This window comes from Lissotriton helveticus, chromosome 1_1 (genome assembly GCF_964261635.1).
Source record: "Lissotriton helveticus chromosome 1_1, aLisHel1.1, whole genome shotgun sequence".
In the NCBI taxonomy this organism is placed as follows: Eukaryota; Metazoa; Chordata; class Amphibia; order Caudata; family Salamandridae; genus Lissotriton; species Lissotriton helveticus.
The window spans coordinates 284,271,749-284,289,915 of record NC_136057.1 but is presented as its reverse complement, the minus strand read 5'-3'; the positions used below and the strand labels follow the sequence as shown (position 1 = coordinate 284,289,915).

Genomic DNA, 18,167 nt, shown 5'->3' with positions numbered 1-18,167 from the left:
TCTATGAAAGCTTTCAGTACTGGAAAACTACTGTTACAGGTAAGTAACTTATTTCTTACTCCAGTAACGGAACTTTCATAGCTATACATGCTTGAATCAGAGTAGCAAGCAGTTTGGTAGCACATTTACCATTGTTTTGATGCTTAACAGGAATCTAACAGTGTAACCTGCAAGCAATCACCAAACAGTATAAAAGATATAGCCATAATATTAACAGTCAAAGAAAAAACTTCCATAAGCATTCAAGACAATAACCAATTTACCATATGGTAATGTGATTCAGTTGAAAACAGGTAGGAGGGTAGACGGGGTTGGCTCATCTTAATGGAATAGATGCCGAAGTACTGCCTGACACACTGCTGTATCATTGAGAACTGCCGAGTCCAAACAGAAGTGTCGGGTGAAAACGTGTCTATTCTTCCACGTTGTTGCCCGTCAAATTACCGGAAGTGATACTCCCGCAAATAAGGCTGCACAGAAAGATTTTAATCTCTCTAAATAAAACTTCAGGCAATGTTTGACGTCCAATGAATGCAAAGCTCTTTCAGCCGATGTAGGGTTCGGGAAGAATGTCTTAAGAACCACTGGTTCGTTGAGGAGGAAATCAGATGGCACCTTTGGAATGAACTTTAGATTATGAGGATAATGCCAAAAAAAGTTATAAACAAAGTCTCACTACTTACAAACAAATGATTTATAAAGCAAAAAAGGATTTTTTCTCAAGCCGCATTAATCTTGCAGGAAATTCAGCCAAGGACATTTTTAATATAGTCTCTGATCTGGCCTCCCCGCGACCTAAAAAAGTTGAATCAACACATGAACTATGTGAGGATATCGCCTTGTTTTTTCAAAAAAAGGTCAATGTGATTTTTTCAGCAGTTCAACACCCAAGGGTAATAGAGTTAAGGGCTTCTTTGGAAGATAGTACCAACATGACCACCCCACTGGCTGTTTTTGATAAATTTGCCCCACTTTCTATCACGGAAACGGAGAAACTTCTGGTGGCAGCCAGGTCAGGTTCTCCTTATGATCCCTGCCCGGTGTCTGTCATCAAACGGGCTTCAAGTCCAGTTGCCCGTTCACTTAGCTCCTTATTCGCCTTAATGTTTGAGATGGGGGATTTTCCTAGGCGTTAGAAGATCACCTCAATCCTCCCTTTACAGAAAAAAACCTAACTTGGATCCTAAAGATCCTAATAATTTTCGACCAATATCTCGTCTCCTGCTACCAGCTAAACTGGTTGAAAAAGCAATGAACAGACAACTTACGTCTTTTTTAAGTAAAACAAGAGGCCTAGACCCAACACCATATAGATTCCGAGAGGGTCACAGTACTGAGTCCCCACTCATTAAATCTACTAAAGAGATTAGAGAAGTGTTGGATAGGGGTGGTAAGGCCGCATTGATTATGTTAGATCTGTCACCGGCCTTTGATACGGTCCATCCGGATTTATTGATAGACCGGTTGGCATCATGCGGGGTCCAGGGTTTGGCCTGGAAGTGGTTAAAATCCTTCCTCACGGATAGGTCCCAAATTGTGGCACTGGATGAATTTTGCTCCAGACCATTTACCCTGCCCTGCGGAGTCCCACAGGGGTACTCCCTTAGCCGTACTCTTTTTAATGTTTATGTTTCTTCATTGGCATCTTTAATTGGCTCATACTGTTTTAACCTTACCTCCTATATAGACAATACTCAAATTGTGGTCGCTTTGCATCCCGTGCATAGAGTATGCATAGACAGTTGGTTTCACGACTGTATGGAGGCAGTAGGGAGATGGATGGCGCAAAACTGTCTAAAACTCAACTCTACCAAGACGGAAGTCATTTTATTTGGAAATGACCCCAACTTCTGGGCCCCTAGTTGGTGTCCAGCTTCTCTGGGCAACCTCCCTATACCCTCTAGAAAGGTAAAGAATCTAGGAATAATTATTGATGATAAGCTCAATTTTAGTGATCATATAAATGTGGTGGCTTCAACTACTTTTTACACCTTGAGAATGATCAAGAACATGTTACATTTCTTGCCAGCAGATAATAGGCGGACAGTGGTTACTGCTCTTATTATGTCTTGGTTAGACTACTGTAATGGGCTCTAACTAAACTTGCAAGAACGATCCATGAATAAGTTGCAATTGCTGGAAAATGCTGCCGCTAGATTGCTTACTGATACTCCAAAATTTAGGCTTATTTCCAATGAAATAAAGAAATCTCCACTGGCTCCCGGTGAGGGAAAGGGTGCGCTTTAAGGCCTTGTGTACTGTGTATAAGGCTCTGCAGGATACTGGTCCAGAATACCTTAAGCGCCGGTTGCGTTGGTACCAACCTATAAGAACATTGAGCTCCATGGGGGCGAAATTGGTTTCGGTCCCAACCACAAAAAAAGCTTCATGGGGTGGAAGAAGCTTTATAGCGTGTGCAGCAAGATCCTGGAACGAGCTCCCCTTTTATCTGAGAAACTCCACGGATTTGTTAACTTTTAGGAAGCAACTGAAGACCTGGCTTTTTGACTTATAATCTGTGTTTTTATCTTAACGCCTAGAGAAAGCAGCTAGGACACCCTCAGGTAACCGTTCGCGCTATATAAATGTTAATAACATAACATGATTTATAGATCCTGGTTACTCCATTCAGAGTGTCCCTGCACTACCCCCAGTAAGATCAGAACAGTTCCTGACTAGAAAGCTAGACCAACCTATGGTTGTGTAAAGATCCAAGTCTTAAGTTTCTTCCGAAAGACTTCTTCAGAACCAACAGGAGGCAAATTATTACCCATGAACAAGGCTGTGGATTTATGCACAGCGTGCCAAACTATAATATCTGCAGTCTTATAACAAAGGATTACAGTACTAAAGAGCTCTTTGTAGCATTGTATATTATGCACTAGAAGTAACCATGTGTTCTGAGCAAAATTCATTTCAAGAGCTGCAAATTGTTGTTGTCATAACACAACCCTAAGGAGGGGGAGAGAACGTAGATTTTTCACAGTCTGGTGGGCAGAAAATCTTGATTTTTATTAATGACATGGAGGCTAAGATTATGCAGTCTCCTTCGATTGCCCACTCACAGCAGCAACAATTGAAAGAATTTAACATTTCAAAACTTTCTAGTAAGGTAAAGTACAGCAACGCTCTGCCGTCTACCTTCTTCCAGCGCTGCGAACACGATAAATCCAACATCAAAGTAAACTCCAAGGACTAAAGCTTCCCAAACACTAAACCAAATCCTATTCCTCGAAATCTTCTCCATCTGAAATAAATTGAAATAACAAGTGATTACCACATTGGGAGGAGGAAAATGAGGTAGTAAACCTCCACAGTATTGCTGGGAACATCTCTCTGAAGTGTTTAATTGTTTTGCCAACCCTTTCTTTCGTTGGTAGTCTTAGGGAATACCAACGAAAGAAAGCTGCTCCCAGTCTAAAGATCCGATGACGCGCCGTTCCACTTCTGCGGGACAGGGGACGATCGTCACGGCGAAACCAGAGGCCTTGCGAATCCCTTGCCACTGAGAGAGAAAGGAGGGCGTCCACTCTCAGCGATCCTCTCATAAGGCAAGAAGGCGGTCCAGTGTTGCAGGCAGGGCCGCTAGATTGCTCTTAGCAGGGCCGTGAGATTGCTCTTGGATGGTCCCCTCTACAGTCAGCTCTATATCAGGAACCGTGGGCGATCATGCCGCGGCGGAGTTGGTCCTTCAACCTCACTTGCTTTCCCTATACCCTCGCCAGCCCAGGAGGAGGTTGCAGGTCGTGCCTCAGGAAGGTGGGGGGAGGGTGTGCAAATAGGGGCCCCAGGCCCTCAAACCTGGGTGGCGGGTCTGAGCGGCTTCCAGGCCCGCCCTTTGTCCCGGTTTTGTCTGGGTTTTTCCAGACGGCCATGCTCTACCGGTCAGCTGTGCCACACAGGCCGTTCTCAAACATATGGCCGCGCCTCACCTCAACTGCTGTCTCCACCTCTTATCCCCGGAAGCAGGTGAAGTTGAGCGAGCTTCCAGAGGACCTCTCCCGTTTCCCCTCGGAGGTGTCCTAATCCTTGGAGGTGAATCTTCAACTCAGATGTGTTCCTTAGAATGGGTTGATGGTCTTATGTCGGCTCGAGGATCCGATGTTTGAAATCCAAGGCTATAGACAGTTGATATTCCCACTGAGCGGGAGCATGTTGTTCTGCCAAAAGGAAGGCAGCTCTAGAATAACAATTCCTCCATAATTCGGTTTAATACTGATGTACATAGTTTAAATTGATATTTGAATTTTTATGCAGTTGAGTCATCCACTAATCATGACGCGCAAAAGTGGGTAAGCCTGAGGGAATCTGTCTGACCCACATCCTTTAGTAGTTGAACCTATTCCTGGTGTTTTATTCCATGAAAGGTTTTTATTCAGCGCACGTACACCAGCGGTTTCTTGGTGCTTAGGCGGAGAGGCATTGACCGAGGTAGCGGGGGGGGGGGTTACTAGTTATGTGCCAGGGAAAAAAGCCATGTCATTTGACAGCCTATACTTCGTTAATATGGCCTGCAAGGGGATAATTTACTAATAAGTTGGGGAATTATTTTCTAAAATAATAATTTTCGTGAAGCTGGATGGCCAAAGATGGTAATCCCAATGAGCAGAACTTAACACAACTGTCTTTGAAATGCTCCGTCGCTTCAAAGATAGCTAAGACTGCAATCTTTTAATGTCTACACAAAAAAACAAGTTGAATTAATCTGTAAGGCAATAAATGCTATCATACAAAATAGAAAATGGAATTTAAACAGTAGGCTTACAAGCAATGAGCAATTAAATCAATGAGTTTTATATTTGAATCAAAATATGACTACACAAATCAAAATGTAAAGAAATCTGTGTGGGGCACAATGTTTAGCAACAATTATGCACTTATACTCTGGAGAAGAAAATTGTCCATGTGTCCAGAGTTGTTTTTGGTGAATGTATAATCCTCCACTAATGCTGAAGATGTAGGCCAAAGATTGTAACACTTATGTGATGGATTCAATGATTTCCAAATCAATAGATATGAAAGCAAGAAGAAGAACCACCGTCGACGTAATGCAGTCCTGAATATTAATGAATATACCAGAGACCAGAACATCAACAGTGGTTCCACCTCTTGGCATTCCTATCATGCATATAATGAAGAGATCAGTGGCCTCTGGTCCCTGGTAGAGCAGAGGCACCATATCAGTCTCCTGGAATTATGTACCATTCAGTTAGACTTCAAGGCCTTCTTGCCATCCATCAAAAACAACCCTGCCCATATCCCGAAGGGAAACATGACTTCAATGTGGTACTGTGACAAGCTGGACAGCATGGTGTCTCAAGTACTGTGTCAGGAAGTGATATCCTTGATGGCAGATTCCCTAAATGCAAGGGCAGACAAGTTCATTTGGCCAACCACGAATGACATATACAACTAAGGAATACTTATTTCAGGGTGTCTTAGCCAAGTGTGGTGTGTCTTAAATTGACCTCTTTTCTACTTTTGAGAACGTCCAAAGTTGCCACTTTAGCACCCCTGGATTTGCTGGCTTGAGATTCTTGGGAGACATGTCTAACCTGGATTCTGGCCTCCTGTATGCGTTTCCACCACTACCACTTCTTTCCCAACATCTGATGAAGATCAGGAAGAAGCCAGGCTCAGCCTGACCATTTAATATCCACCTGAAAAATCTCTAACAATGAAGTCATTTGTTCTTATTGGTGTCCTAGCTTGGAGATTTAGCAAACTGTTTGGTTTTATCTTATGGAACAACAAAATGCAAACGTCAATCAAACAGCCTGCTCCAAAAGTACCAGAGTCAACCAATCCATGGGAGAACATTGTGCTTGACATCTCATTTGTGTTAGCCAAAAGTACATTTTTGATGGCATTTGCACATTGTTGTGGGGTAGATTGTGCAAGACTTGCTTCAACTGAAGGGAGTTGCATAGAGAGTTGGTGTTGAATAATGGTGTACAATTATTGTCAAAAGGAAATGTAGGAGTTCTTGGTCAACATTTTATTAACAAAGTAATCTATTTTGGAGACATAATTAGGTATGGTAGGTATGTGTGTACCATGTGACCACCATTATCGAAATACACAAGTGCAAGCTGAACCCTTCAGCATCCTGGTAATATGAAGATATTGTCTACAACAAACACCCCGTTCACAGACAGGAAATGAAATGGAATAAAACTGAACCCCGTGACCTCACTGTTCTGAAGTCTCTCCATGCCAATTCAGATAACTCAGCAAAACCAAAGGGGATGATGGACGGAGTGTTAAACATTGCAAGAACTCACCCCGAGTCAACTGATCTGGGTTTAGTCCATCATCATTCTCTAGCTCTCTCTGCCGCCCCAGTTCAGACATGGCCCTATGCAAATCAGTCTGACCCTGTGCCTCATGGGAACAATCCAGCCCAACCTTATGTGTTATATACAATGTAATGAAATGGAATATGGCATTTTGGAGGATAATAACAGGACCCTCCAGTACAGCATCCCATTCCTTGACAGTTTAGGGACGGCCCAGGTCTGTCTCCCACTTGCCAGGCAATGACATGTTAGCGCTGTAGGGGTGCGTAGTGATCCTGCTAAATAGCGGATTAAATGTTTACCTCACCCTAACACATGTAGGTACTGTATGGTTAGATTAGTGGACAATTAGTTGGTTATGTCTCCCCCTGTTTTGACTCAGTGCCCTTATAAGTGAAGCATTCCATAGAAACTGTCCCGGAGGGAGTCCATCTTCCTCAACCAGGGGGCCATAGGATAAGAGTGTACCATCTCTGTAAAGATTACCCACTGACAAAATGCCTGCCACATCCCATTCTGCAAAGTCCGCTCTGGTAGTGACTCTGTTACTCCGTGGTGTACCGATTATTGTATTGGCTGATATAATTTTGCTAGTGACAGTCGGCATCAAGATTTGTTCCAAATTAGTTCTGCAGTGAGGCCTGAGCCTAGTTAAGTTCCCTGTTATGTTAGCATGAGCTTATTAGAGGTTTAAACGCCATTTTTCCTTTCTGCCACTTTTGCGCACAACACTACACGTAATTGTTGTTGTAAGTTAGGCTACGTGAAATGCATTACATGAGAAAAGCTTGTTTTTGACATCCCTAGACTTACATTGTGTCCTTAGTTTGCACAGTGAGTGCTGAGTCCGTCAAGGTTATCATAACATAGGCTCCTGACTCTAAGGGATAGCTTAGAAGGGGAAGAGGTGTTGTGCCGCGGCCGGGGCGACTGACTCCGGAATCTGGGGATAACGGTTCGATCCCCGGCACCGGCGGCAGATTAGCCCAGCACCCTGTGACTGGGCAATAGCTTGCTTAATCTTCCCGACGGCCCCCAGCGCCCAGAGATTGTGCGCTTTACGAATGTGGATTATTATTAATATTATAGCTTCGTTTTGGAACTGAAAGGGGGCCTCCATTGGCTGAAGGCTGCTGGTCTTTTGGGGGTGCTGCGGTTGGGACTACAAGGCATGAAGGAATTTGTTTTATGGGCCGATGCCAGAGAATGGGGTCCTTTCGACTTAGTCATTTGAAAAGGTTTGTGAAAGTTTTTTCATGTGACTTTTCTTTATGAAGTGACATTTTTAATTTTGCAAATTGGTTTTGTTTTAAAGTTAAGTAAATGAAAACTAAGCAAACGTAGACTGCAATGGGCTGTCCAAACATAATTGTGTGTTATAAACTGGAGATCTCCCTGGAGGGGTTCTGAGGTTACAAGTAAATAAATATTCCTTCTAGGTCATTTATTTTAAGAAAAGAACAGGCACTGTTTCCTGGCAGTTTATGGTTCCTTCTTATTGTCAATTTGTTTTCTCTTCATAGGTGATGTGGCTGTGAAAATGTTGAATGTTTCAGCTCCAACACCGCAACAGCTCCAGGCTTTTAAGAATGAAGTGGGAGTGCTCAGGTAAGGTTACTCTTGGGTGCATAAGACATCTAACATCATTCAAATTCTGTTGAGCATGGTGGGAGCGGTATTTATAATGGTTGTTATTGTAGAGACCCATTTATCCATTGTCCCCTAAAGCCGTAACAACCATCTTTCAGAGGGACCCTACCTCCTTTCTGTGAGAAGTTGGCCTGATATATGATGTTCACTAGTTCTAGTGATCACCTTGTATCAGTCCAAACACCCTTATGGTGATTGGTTGTAAGTCAACCCTATAGACCAGCTATCCTAATGGTAGCATGGACAAAGCAGTCTTAGGCTAAACTCTTTTGGCATGTGAAGCCAGCTGTTTTACCACAATATAACCCCTTGAATACCAGATGAAAGGACACCACACAGGTTGTTATGAAAATAAACAGTCTATTTATTAATAACAACACCTCTGAACTCTTTATGAGGTCAGAGGGCTAAGCACATGACAATCTCTTAAGAAAAATACGACAAGTTGCACCAAATTACAATGGTGCCCTAGACGCACGACAAACCATATACTAAGTAAGTGGAATGTGAAAGTCGATAAAAGGAATGGAGCTGCCCAGAGGCTGTAGGATCGTTGGGACCACGCTACACTAACTCGAGGTAAGTAATAGGAGGCCCACGGAACGCGTGTGCAGAGTGTAAACTCACATGCGAGTTGCGTAACAACGTCTATGGACAGTACAGTTCAAGTTAAAGGTGAGTACGGACAATCCTGACTAGTTAGGACTAAAACGACTGTGGAACTGGACACTAGGACAGTTAAACTACCCTTGAGCACCGAAATGCTCTCGTTACCTCACCCACGGGCTGCGGGTGCATAGGTGTCAAAGTGTGTCGGGTTCTCGCGTTGAAGTCTATGGAGCCTGGAAGAAAAGATGCTGCAGGCGACCAGGAGGAAGATGTCCGGTGCGATCCAAGGGTGGATCGGTGAAGAAGTGGACCTGAAAGCAGAGGGGACAGTGTTCAAAGTCACTAGCTAGTGACCGGTGTGGAACCAAGAAGGAACCAGGTGCTGTCGTCGCGATCAGGTGAAGAGTGGACTCTTGACTCTGCAGCCACGTGGACCAGGAGGTGTCTTCGACGACCAGGATGGAGGCACGAGCTGTCCCACGCAGGCTCTCGCTGTCGGCGGTGTCGGATCCGGAATTGGAGTCAACAGGCCTTGGCAAAGGCAGCCCACGCGGTGAGTGGAAAAGACATCTGGTGCGGACTAGAAGAGTCCGGGGTGCCCCTCTTTTGGAAGGGAGCAAGGGCCAGTCTGGAGCAACCAGACCAGCAGTGAAGATTCAAAGGTTCGTCGTCTAGGAGGCCAGTAGCCAGCCGGCAAGTGACCAGACAACGGGTCGAGCAGCAAACAAGCAGAAGGGCCTCACGCAGATCTCGTGGAAACTGGAGGGCTGATCTTCGGTGCAGGGGCTGCTCGGGGCTGGGGCTTCTCAATCCCAAAGCACTTGGGCGAGTTTACCTCGGGAGTCGTGCTGGAAGCGAAGTGCAGGTTCTTTCAAGATGGCCGGTCCCACGTAACTCGTCGCACCCACGGGTCTCAGCTTTGCTGCAGATGTGAATTGAGGTCGGAGAGGTCTGGGAATCCGGGTCTCGTCGGGCTCTGAAGTCTGGATCCTCGAGAGAAGACGACAAAGGGAAGCCGCTGGACGCTTGATGGTGCCTGCAGTTGCAGGGTGGACACTCCTTGTCCACAAGGGAGATTCTTCAGTTTTCTGTGGAGCAGAACGTCGAAGTCCAGACTTTCTTCTTGTAGAATTGTTCAGGATAATCTAATTTGGAATGGGACCAGCTCCTACCTTTATCCTACTAAAGGGGGCTGCACTACTGGCTAGGTCCCTCCCCTGGGTGGGACCAGGAAGGGGGGTGGCTACACCCCCTATCCTTTGTCCGGTTTCCCGCCAGAGCTGGGGCTGGAGTGCCCCAGCAACTGGTTTGAACCGGTGTATGCACAGGGCACCTTGTGTGCCCCAGGCATGTCTCATTCCTTTCAGGAAATATTAGTGAGCAACCCAATAAACCTTTGGGGGCTTGGGTAAAACGTAGTCAGAATGGGTAATATAGCCTCCAAAGGAGTTTGTTGAAGAAAGTAAGTTAGTGATTTGTAGCTAAAATACAGGTAACTTAATTAACCTGAGTGAAATTAATTCGTTGACAATTGTATGAACAGATATAAATTTAGGACTAACTAAACAAAACAGGACACAACAATGAAACAATACAGTTTGGAACAAAGACTATTGAGCATGTGTATAGGCAAAAGTAGATTTTATCAAATTCAGTCATCAAGGGAAAAATACAATACAGAAAAATATGTACAACAGGAATACAGGATGAAAATCAGAGGTAAATCAAAATCACTGTAAAGCCTGTAGAACACCTATCCAAAAAGATGTAGACAATTTTCTTTGGATAAGGTTGGGAGTCGACGTTTCGGTCTTTATGGGTAACTCTCTAAGACCATCATCAGGACGAGGGTAAATTAATATTGTAACTCCCTTTAAACGAAAAGGACTCTCTTCCTATGTTGGGAAGATATAGTGCATTTAGCCCAGAAAGGTATTTATCTCTATAGCTTCAAGGGCACACACAAATGGAAATTGTGTTAATTATAAGACATCCCGCTTCTCAGGATTTTAGAAGGATTTCAAAGTCGTTACAAATCGACGATCTGTTCTAGTATCGAGGGGGGGATGCGTGCAACAAGCTTGCCTCTTGGATAAATTCAAGGAAATGCTCAGGAAGGAACAATCTGTCTGAATCTCAGATAGTTCTCTGAACGCGGAAGGTATCAGCCGTCACTCTGCGCAGAGTGACGGCTGATACCTTCCGCGTTCAGAGAACTATCGTGAACTATCGTGAAGACGCCTGAAATGGCAGAAACCGGTCCCCGGAAGCTTGTTTCCTTCCCAGTGTAAGAATTGGCTTTTGTAGTCTGGTCTGCCCTGTTCCCATGATGCACTGGGCCAGGGGCAGACTAATTTGCATACAGCCAGGTTCTGAAACTGGGATGGTGCAATGAGCTAAAAAACGGTGTTGGATCTAGCCCTGATCTCTTGACTGGGTGAGAGTACTCTGCTTAATTCAGAGACTCTGTCCATCACCACCCCTTGTTGTAGATAATTTTGTCCACCCTAAGCGTGGAAGGGTATACTCAGATGTGAGTCCCTTGCTCATTGCACCATCAGGATTCAAGCAAGCCGGGCCGAAGACGCCTGAAATGGCAGAAACCGGTCCCCGGAAGCTTGTTTCCTTCCCAGTGTAAGAATTGGCTTTTGTAGTCTGGTCTGCCCTGTTCCCATGATGCACTGGGCCAGGGGCAGACTAATTTGCATACAGCCAGGTTCTGAAACTGGGATGGTGCAATGAGCTAAAAAACGGTGTTGGATCTAGCCCTGATCTCTTGACTGGGTGAGAGTACTCTGCTTAATTCAGAGACTCTGTCCATCACCACCCCTTGTTGCAGGCCCACTAGTAGCATTTGATTTACAGGCCCTGACACACTTAGTGCACTTTACTAGGGCCTTACCAGTAAATCAAATATGCCAGTCAGGGAGAACCAATTGTAAACACAATTTACACAGGGAGCACTTGCACTTTGACACTGATTCACTAGTAATTTTGGTGTCATTTGAGGAATCTGCACAAACCTTGCTATCAAAATAAAAGTCTGCTTCTACCAAGTTTATCTATCTTTTGGAGTCATAGCAGAAACTTCCTGGCAGATGGCACAGTTCTTTGGTTCATAGTACAGCTGTGAGCAATATATATTCCTTATATATTGCTTACAGTATGGGTCAAAGTATGGCCTACACTATTTTGTATTGCTTTGCTCTGTAACTCCCTCTTTTTAGAGCAGAGAAGACTTCCTGCCTTTACTCGTAACACATAGTGCCTTTACTCGTAAAGCACAGTGGCACCATTTTAGGTTCTCCAGTTCTTTTTCCGCTTTGGACATGAAAAAAAATCCTGTTATGCAATGTTTTTTCGACCTCAAGTTGTTTTCTCAATTCTGGGGAAGGTGTGAGTTTTTGTGTCATAATGCGCTTTATAGACTGCTCTAGTCTATTATTCCTCAACGGCTTTCTTATGTGCTGTAACAGAGCCATGCAAAAAAACAACTCTCCATGTTGCCTTGCCAGCAGCCCACAAGCTCTATGCTGAGATTTCGGGAGCAATTTCTATTTTTCAGAAGGTGTTTTATACTTGCAAGTCGCCATTGCCAGAATGCTGTAAATCAGTGGTTCTTAACCTTTGGATTTCAGTGGATCCCCACTTAATCATTACTAGAACCCAGGGATCACCAGTGACTCATTATTGGAACCTGAGGACCCCCACTAACTCATTAACACAAGCCAGGGACCCTGGCCTAAGCATTTTTTATGATTTGAGCCGCAAAACAATATGCCGAAAAATACAGAAGCAAGCATTCATCTAACATGTACACAAATTCTGAAATATTTAATTTAATTTGCAAACAAGTTAAAAACAATTATACATTTGAAGTACAATGACAAGGTTAGAGTTTTCTCAATTCAACTAAGTCCACTCATCAGCCAGACTATATTCTGTTGGATGCACTTGCACTACCCCCACAAATCAATAAGGATACTAACTTAATTTCTAACCTTCAGTTTAAAATTCCTATACATTTACAGAATGTCTTAAATTTTCCAATTTTGCTTTTTTTTTAGTTATATATACTTTATTATTCTGTTAATATTATTTACATTTCTAAGAAGTCGTTAGCCCCCCTGAGTAGGCTTTGTGGGCCCCCATGGGACATAGACCACAGGTTAAAAACCACTGCTGTTTATGTTGAAACAAGACACAATGCAGTTACTGGTTGTACATGTGAGTGGTTTGAAAGAACTCTAGGGTAAATCTCTGAACGAATGACCTAGGATACAAGTGAGTATTGAATTAAGAAAACATCTAAATAGGATTCAGCTCTATGAGGGTTAGTTAGACAAATATTAATTCCCTATTATTTAGATGCTGTAAGTACCAACCACCCACCAATCCTTTGTAATATCTATGAGCACAGTTTAGTCATTGTTATTGTGGCAGTCTGCCGGTCCAGTTTTGTCAAATATAGTGTCAATCACAATGTTCCAGATTTCCCCCATGATTGCTCTGTTTGGTTTAAACTACTGTCAAAAGTCTCAGTTTTAGGAAGAAACATCTTGTATATTTCCATTAGATGCATACTTTGAACTCACCAGCAGAATCTTGTCCATAATTTTAACTTTGACAAAAGCATTTAGTCCGCTCTGGTATAGCCATCTTGTCAGGATTTTAGGTATCATCCTTTTTATTCTATGGCTACACTGCATTTCTTTGTTGAGCTAGAATCTGGAGGCTGACACTTGGGAGCTGGACTTAGCTCCAGATCTACCACTACTGACTTTTGTGATGAAATCCTAGTCCATTTCTCCCATTTCATGGCCTAGGAATTTGATAGCTGGTTCACCTGAAAGAAGACAATGCTTGTTTATTCTTATTTTTTAGATAGTGGAAGATCTTTAGTCTCTTAGCACAAGTACCTTGTCCATTAATTTTAAGCGAGGAGATGATCAACGTTTATTTTTATTCAACTGAGCCATTATGCACCTAAAGTATTGTGTCAATCAAGTCCCTTTTCCTGAGGGGAAGGAAGCCTATATCGATATTACTGTAGAGTCAAAGAGGGATAAATGATCTTTGGGATATGTACGAGGTTTGCATAAATAACTCAAATGCCCACTAACTGTAGTCTGCAGGCTGTAGCTACCCTCGAACCTACAAACCTACCTTTGAACAGGTACCTATCTGCAATGCGCATACCTTCAGCATTTCACTCCAAAGCTTTATATTATACTTTTTGTTTCAGTACCATTACGGAGCATAACTATGTGTCATCACTGTCATCAGTGAGATGATTTTTATATCTTTTTAACCTGTGGACATATCCCAATCCCTGACCAAACCTGACTGGCAGGGTGGATTTTGAAAGGCATTGTGTAGAAAGAGGGTGTCCTCCATTTTAAAAATTGATAGTTTCTCAATGTTGTCACAGATGGTGGCAACCTCTGTTTTTCCCTGTGTTTATTTGTGATCACTGTATAAAATAACTCGATGAGTGGGATCAACCACTTGCCTTTTTTCTAGTCTCACCACAAGCCTGCACTAGTGTGGCAGGTGATCATGGTAACAGTTAATAATGCTTAGTGTGTGAAAGTGGAATGCAAGTTTTGGTTTGTTTGGCTGTTGTTTGGGTTACGGAATTTGGTGTAACCATAACTTGCAGATTCCAGTGCTTTTCCATTTTTAATCATTAATGCACTATAATTGTATTATTTTTTTTATTTAATCTTTTTTATTGCTTTTTAACTTGTCACATTCAGAATTGCATTTGCATATATTCTGTTACAAATAAGACATTTATATATCAACATTTTTGTACAGTGTTTTAGTCCATCATTACATGCCAATTGTGATTTTTAAAATGGGTTTCTGAGGTTATTTTAAACGTATGTTAACCAATAACTATACCACCTATAACTTCACTTTAACCTTTGTTATTTGAATGTGTATATACATGTGTAAAGGTACTTCTGATAGAGACTTCTAACTGCAAATTCTTCACCTTTTGACTACTTCTCCAGGGTCAGACTTTATCCGGAAACGTTTCAGTAGTACCTCTGTTTGCCGTCATTTGGCACCGGGTGCCTCGGCAGTGATGCTGTTCTATTCTGGAAAGCCAATATAGGTGTGACTCCCTTGCTTTGATGTCCGTTCTTTTCTTTCTGAGCAATTGGATGCGGATCGAGAGCTACCTCTCATTTCTTTCTAGTCAGGGACTAGCAGCATCCAGTTTACTGCCCCCCAAATCACATCCACAGCTCTATCTGCCATACGTCATTAGCATCCCTATGTGGAGCACGGCTACCTGATTGGAGGCAGGATTGAATACTTTTTACTGGATTGACAGACGATGATATCAGACTGGTGGGTTCTGCAAATTGTCCAGAAGGGCTACGCTGTAGATGTCCTTGCCGCCAGGCACACTTTTTTACCTTCCTCAGAATGCCAGACGTAGGACCATCTGTCGGTCTTACGGCAGGAAACCCTTTTGGTCAAAGGGGCTGTTGAGAGGGTTCTTGCATTGGAAGTGGTTTGTTATTGTTACTCCCACTACTTCCTGGTTCCAAAGAAGGATGGAGGCCTTTGGCCTTTTGTAGACCAGTACCCTCTCAATGACTGACCCAGGTCTTGTGTGCCCTTGGTCCTGGAGACTGGATGGCTGCCTTAGAACTGCAGGACACTTATTTTGACATCCACGTCCTGCAGGTCTACAGGTGCCATCAGCCGTTCATGGTGGGACAGGAGCATTTTTAGTTCACTGTACACCACTTTGGACTCACCAGTGCCCCTTGGGTGTTCATGAAAGGGATGGATAGTGGTGGTGGAAGCACATCTTCAGAGGTCAGGGGACCCAGTTTTCTCCTATCAACCTACCAAAATCACACCCCCTTCTCAGACACTCCCTTTCATCTGAACCATTCTGGACACGGTTCAGTTTTGTGCCTTTCCCCCAAAAAGGAGCGCCCAAGATATTCAGACTATAATCTCTATCTTTCAGCCTTCGTGCTGGATTTCAATGAGGTCAACTCTGAGCTGCTGGGTTTGACGGTCTCCTGCATCCTTCTGGAGAAGTATGCCAGGAGCCATATGTGGGCTCTCCAGTAAGATGTAAAGTTTCAGTGGACCCAACATTAAGGGGACCTCCCCAATAATATACAGATCTCTTAGGACACTGCAAAAGACCTGCAGTAGTGTTTGCTCAGTTGCGATTGGGTCAGTAGCAGTACCCTCTCCCTATCCCATCCAAAACTAACATTGATGACCGAAGCATTGTTCTGGGCTTGGGTGGCCACTTGGCAGATATGGAGATCAAAGTTATCTGGTCTCCTTCAGAGCTCCGGCTCCACATCAAACTTCTGGAGCTGAGAGCCATCCTCTTGGCATTGAAAACCTTCCTGCAGTCCATCAGAGGAAGGCAGGGAAGGAGTAAACCGACAATAGCACTGACATGTGGCACTGCAACAAACAGGGGAGGGTGGGGTAATGGATACTGCGCCAGGAGGTGCTGCGTTTTTGGAAATGGCTGTAGTACTAATCGCTCCTCCCAACCAGTCACCTGCCATTGAAGACTGGCTGAAACTTTTTATTGTCCTCAACTGCATCCCACAAGCCATTGATTTAGCAAGATCTGCACCTCAACATGCAGAAACAAATCAGTGCATCCACCAAAGGAGCACATCACCAAATGAACATTTTTGGGAAATTAAAATCCTTCCTCCCTTCCAACAACTTCAAGCATGTAGTGCAAGCTTTAGTGATTCCCAGGCTAGCTTATGGAAGTGTAACTCGCCCTAGACCGCCCAGATCAACACAGGGTCCCCTGGGAGCCTCGTTCAACTCTGCTGCTAGGCTTATCACTGGCTCAAAAAGAAATAACCACATCACCCCGATCTGAAATCTCTCAACTGTCTCCTCTTTCGAATCAAGAATCCAGCTAAAAATGGCCTGCATGCCACCGAAAGCCCTCCGCTTCAATACCCCTAGATATGTTGCCCAGAATCTAGAACTCTTGGGTGGATCCAGATCATCCAGAAGCTCCAAATCCTTACTTCTGAAACCACAGAGATTCTCTGGGATTGCTCCAATAATTTTGGTACTCCTTGCCCCTGAAATCAGATTGAATCCGTCAACGGTATCCTTCAAGAAAGAAGTCAAAACACTCTTTCTGAACAGATTTCTTCCTTGATACCCATTCCGACTTCTCTTTTGTCCGAATGACTACGGCATACCGGCGAACTAGTTTTTTTTCTTCAACTTCTCATTCCTGACACTACCCCACTTTTCTCAACACTGCATGATCCCTGCAATTTTCTTGACTATGTTATTTCTGCTCTTATTGGTTCAACTCCTTTGCTCTCTGAACAATGCAAGCTTACCCTTCCGCTCTGATAACTACTTTATTTGGTATTTCTCCCGAATATGATATTATTGTTATTATTGCTCCTCTATCTGTATACCTGTAAAGCGCTCTGATAACCACAAGGCTCATGTTCGACCTATAAAAAGCTATCAAATAAATAAAATACAATTAAGGAATCTTCCAAGTGGTGAACGACCTGGAGGATCTTTGAACGCCAGGGCGAGCCAACTCAGCTGACAGTGCCTTGCGGATCACGAGTTGCTGTTACACCCAGAGCTGGCACTAGTTCTCTTCCACACACGGGAAGAACCATGGCATGATTTCCTTTCCACTGCCAAGAATACACAATGTTAGCAGTTATGTGGTTTGGTGTTCCCAGTGCGCCTCTCTCTAGCTCTTTCTGTTTGAGAAGCATTTAGTCTACGGTGGGACTCAGAACTTTTCTATTCTTTCTCGCAATATCTCTTCTACCTGAAATCTGAAGAAGATCAGAAATGACTTATCCTAGTGGCCCCAGTTTGGGCCCAGGCAGTACACTATCAAAGACTCATTGACATGAGCATCTGTCCTGCAATCAGGCTGCCCCTATAGGAGGATCGGTTGTTGCAGAAATGGGGCTGGGTCTTAGATCTGGGCCTCTGTAATCTTCACCTTGCTGCTTAGAGATTCATTGGCGACAGCTGATACATTTGACCTTTCTCCAGAAGTAGTTGATGCCATCTTGGGAACCAGGCATGCCTGGACAATAATTCTATATGCCTATTGTTGGGTAATTTTGTAGTTTAGTGCATGGCCCAGTTATCTAATATGCTGCTGTTTGTTCACTCCCAGACAAGGCTTTGCTGTGGACACGGTTAAAGGGTACCTTTCATCTTTTTCAGCCCACTTAAGGTAGCTGACAAAGCCCTCCTTTCCCTTTTGTTTTGTCCAATAGGATTCTAACCTGGTCCTCAGATATTTGATGTGTATTCCCTTTGTGCTTTGCGACTTCTCACCCTGTAGACAGTGTTCCTAGTTGCCATAACATCAGCTGGCAGAGGGAAAAAGCTACAGGCTCTGTCAACCCTCCATATGACACCTACTCGGGCATCCTTTCTTCCAAAAGTAGTGACGCCATTCCACGTCAGTTAAACCATCACCTTACCAGCATTCTGTGCTCTGCCTCACCTGTCTAAGGAGGAGAGACTGCATCACGTCGACCCCAAAAGAGCGCTGAGCTTTTACATCGATCATGATCAGCTCTTCGTGGG

The 18,167-nt window shown here is 43.8% G+C and overlaps 1 protein-coding gene across 1 annotated transcript in view; it reads left to right on the top strand.

Annotated features, from left to right (window-relative positions):
• Positions 1-18,167, top strand: part of BRAF (B-Raf proto-oncogene, serine/threonine kinase) — an 805,579-nt gene that overhangs the window by 459,758 nt on the left and 327,654 nt on the right. The window contains exon 12 of the mRNA XM_078668198.1: positions 7,823-7,907. Within this exon, the coding sequence (XP_078524324.1) occupies positions 7,823-7,907 (85 nt within the window). The remainder of the gene's footprint in view (positions 1-7,822; positions 7,908-18,167) is intronic.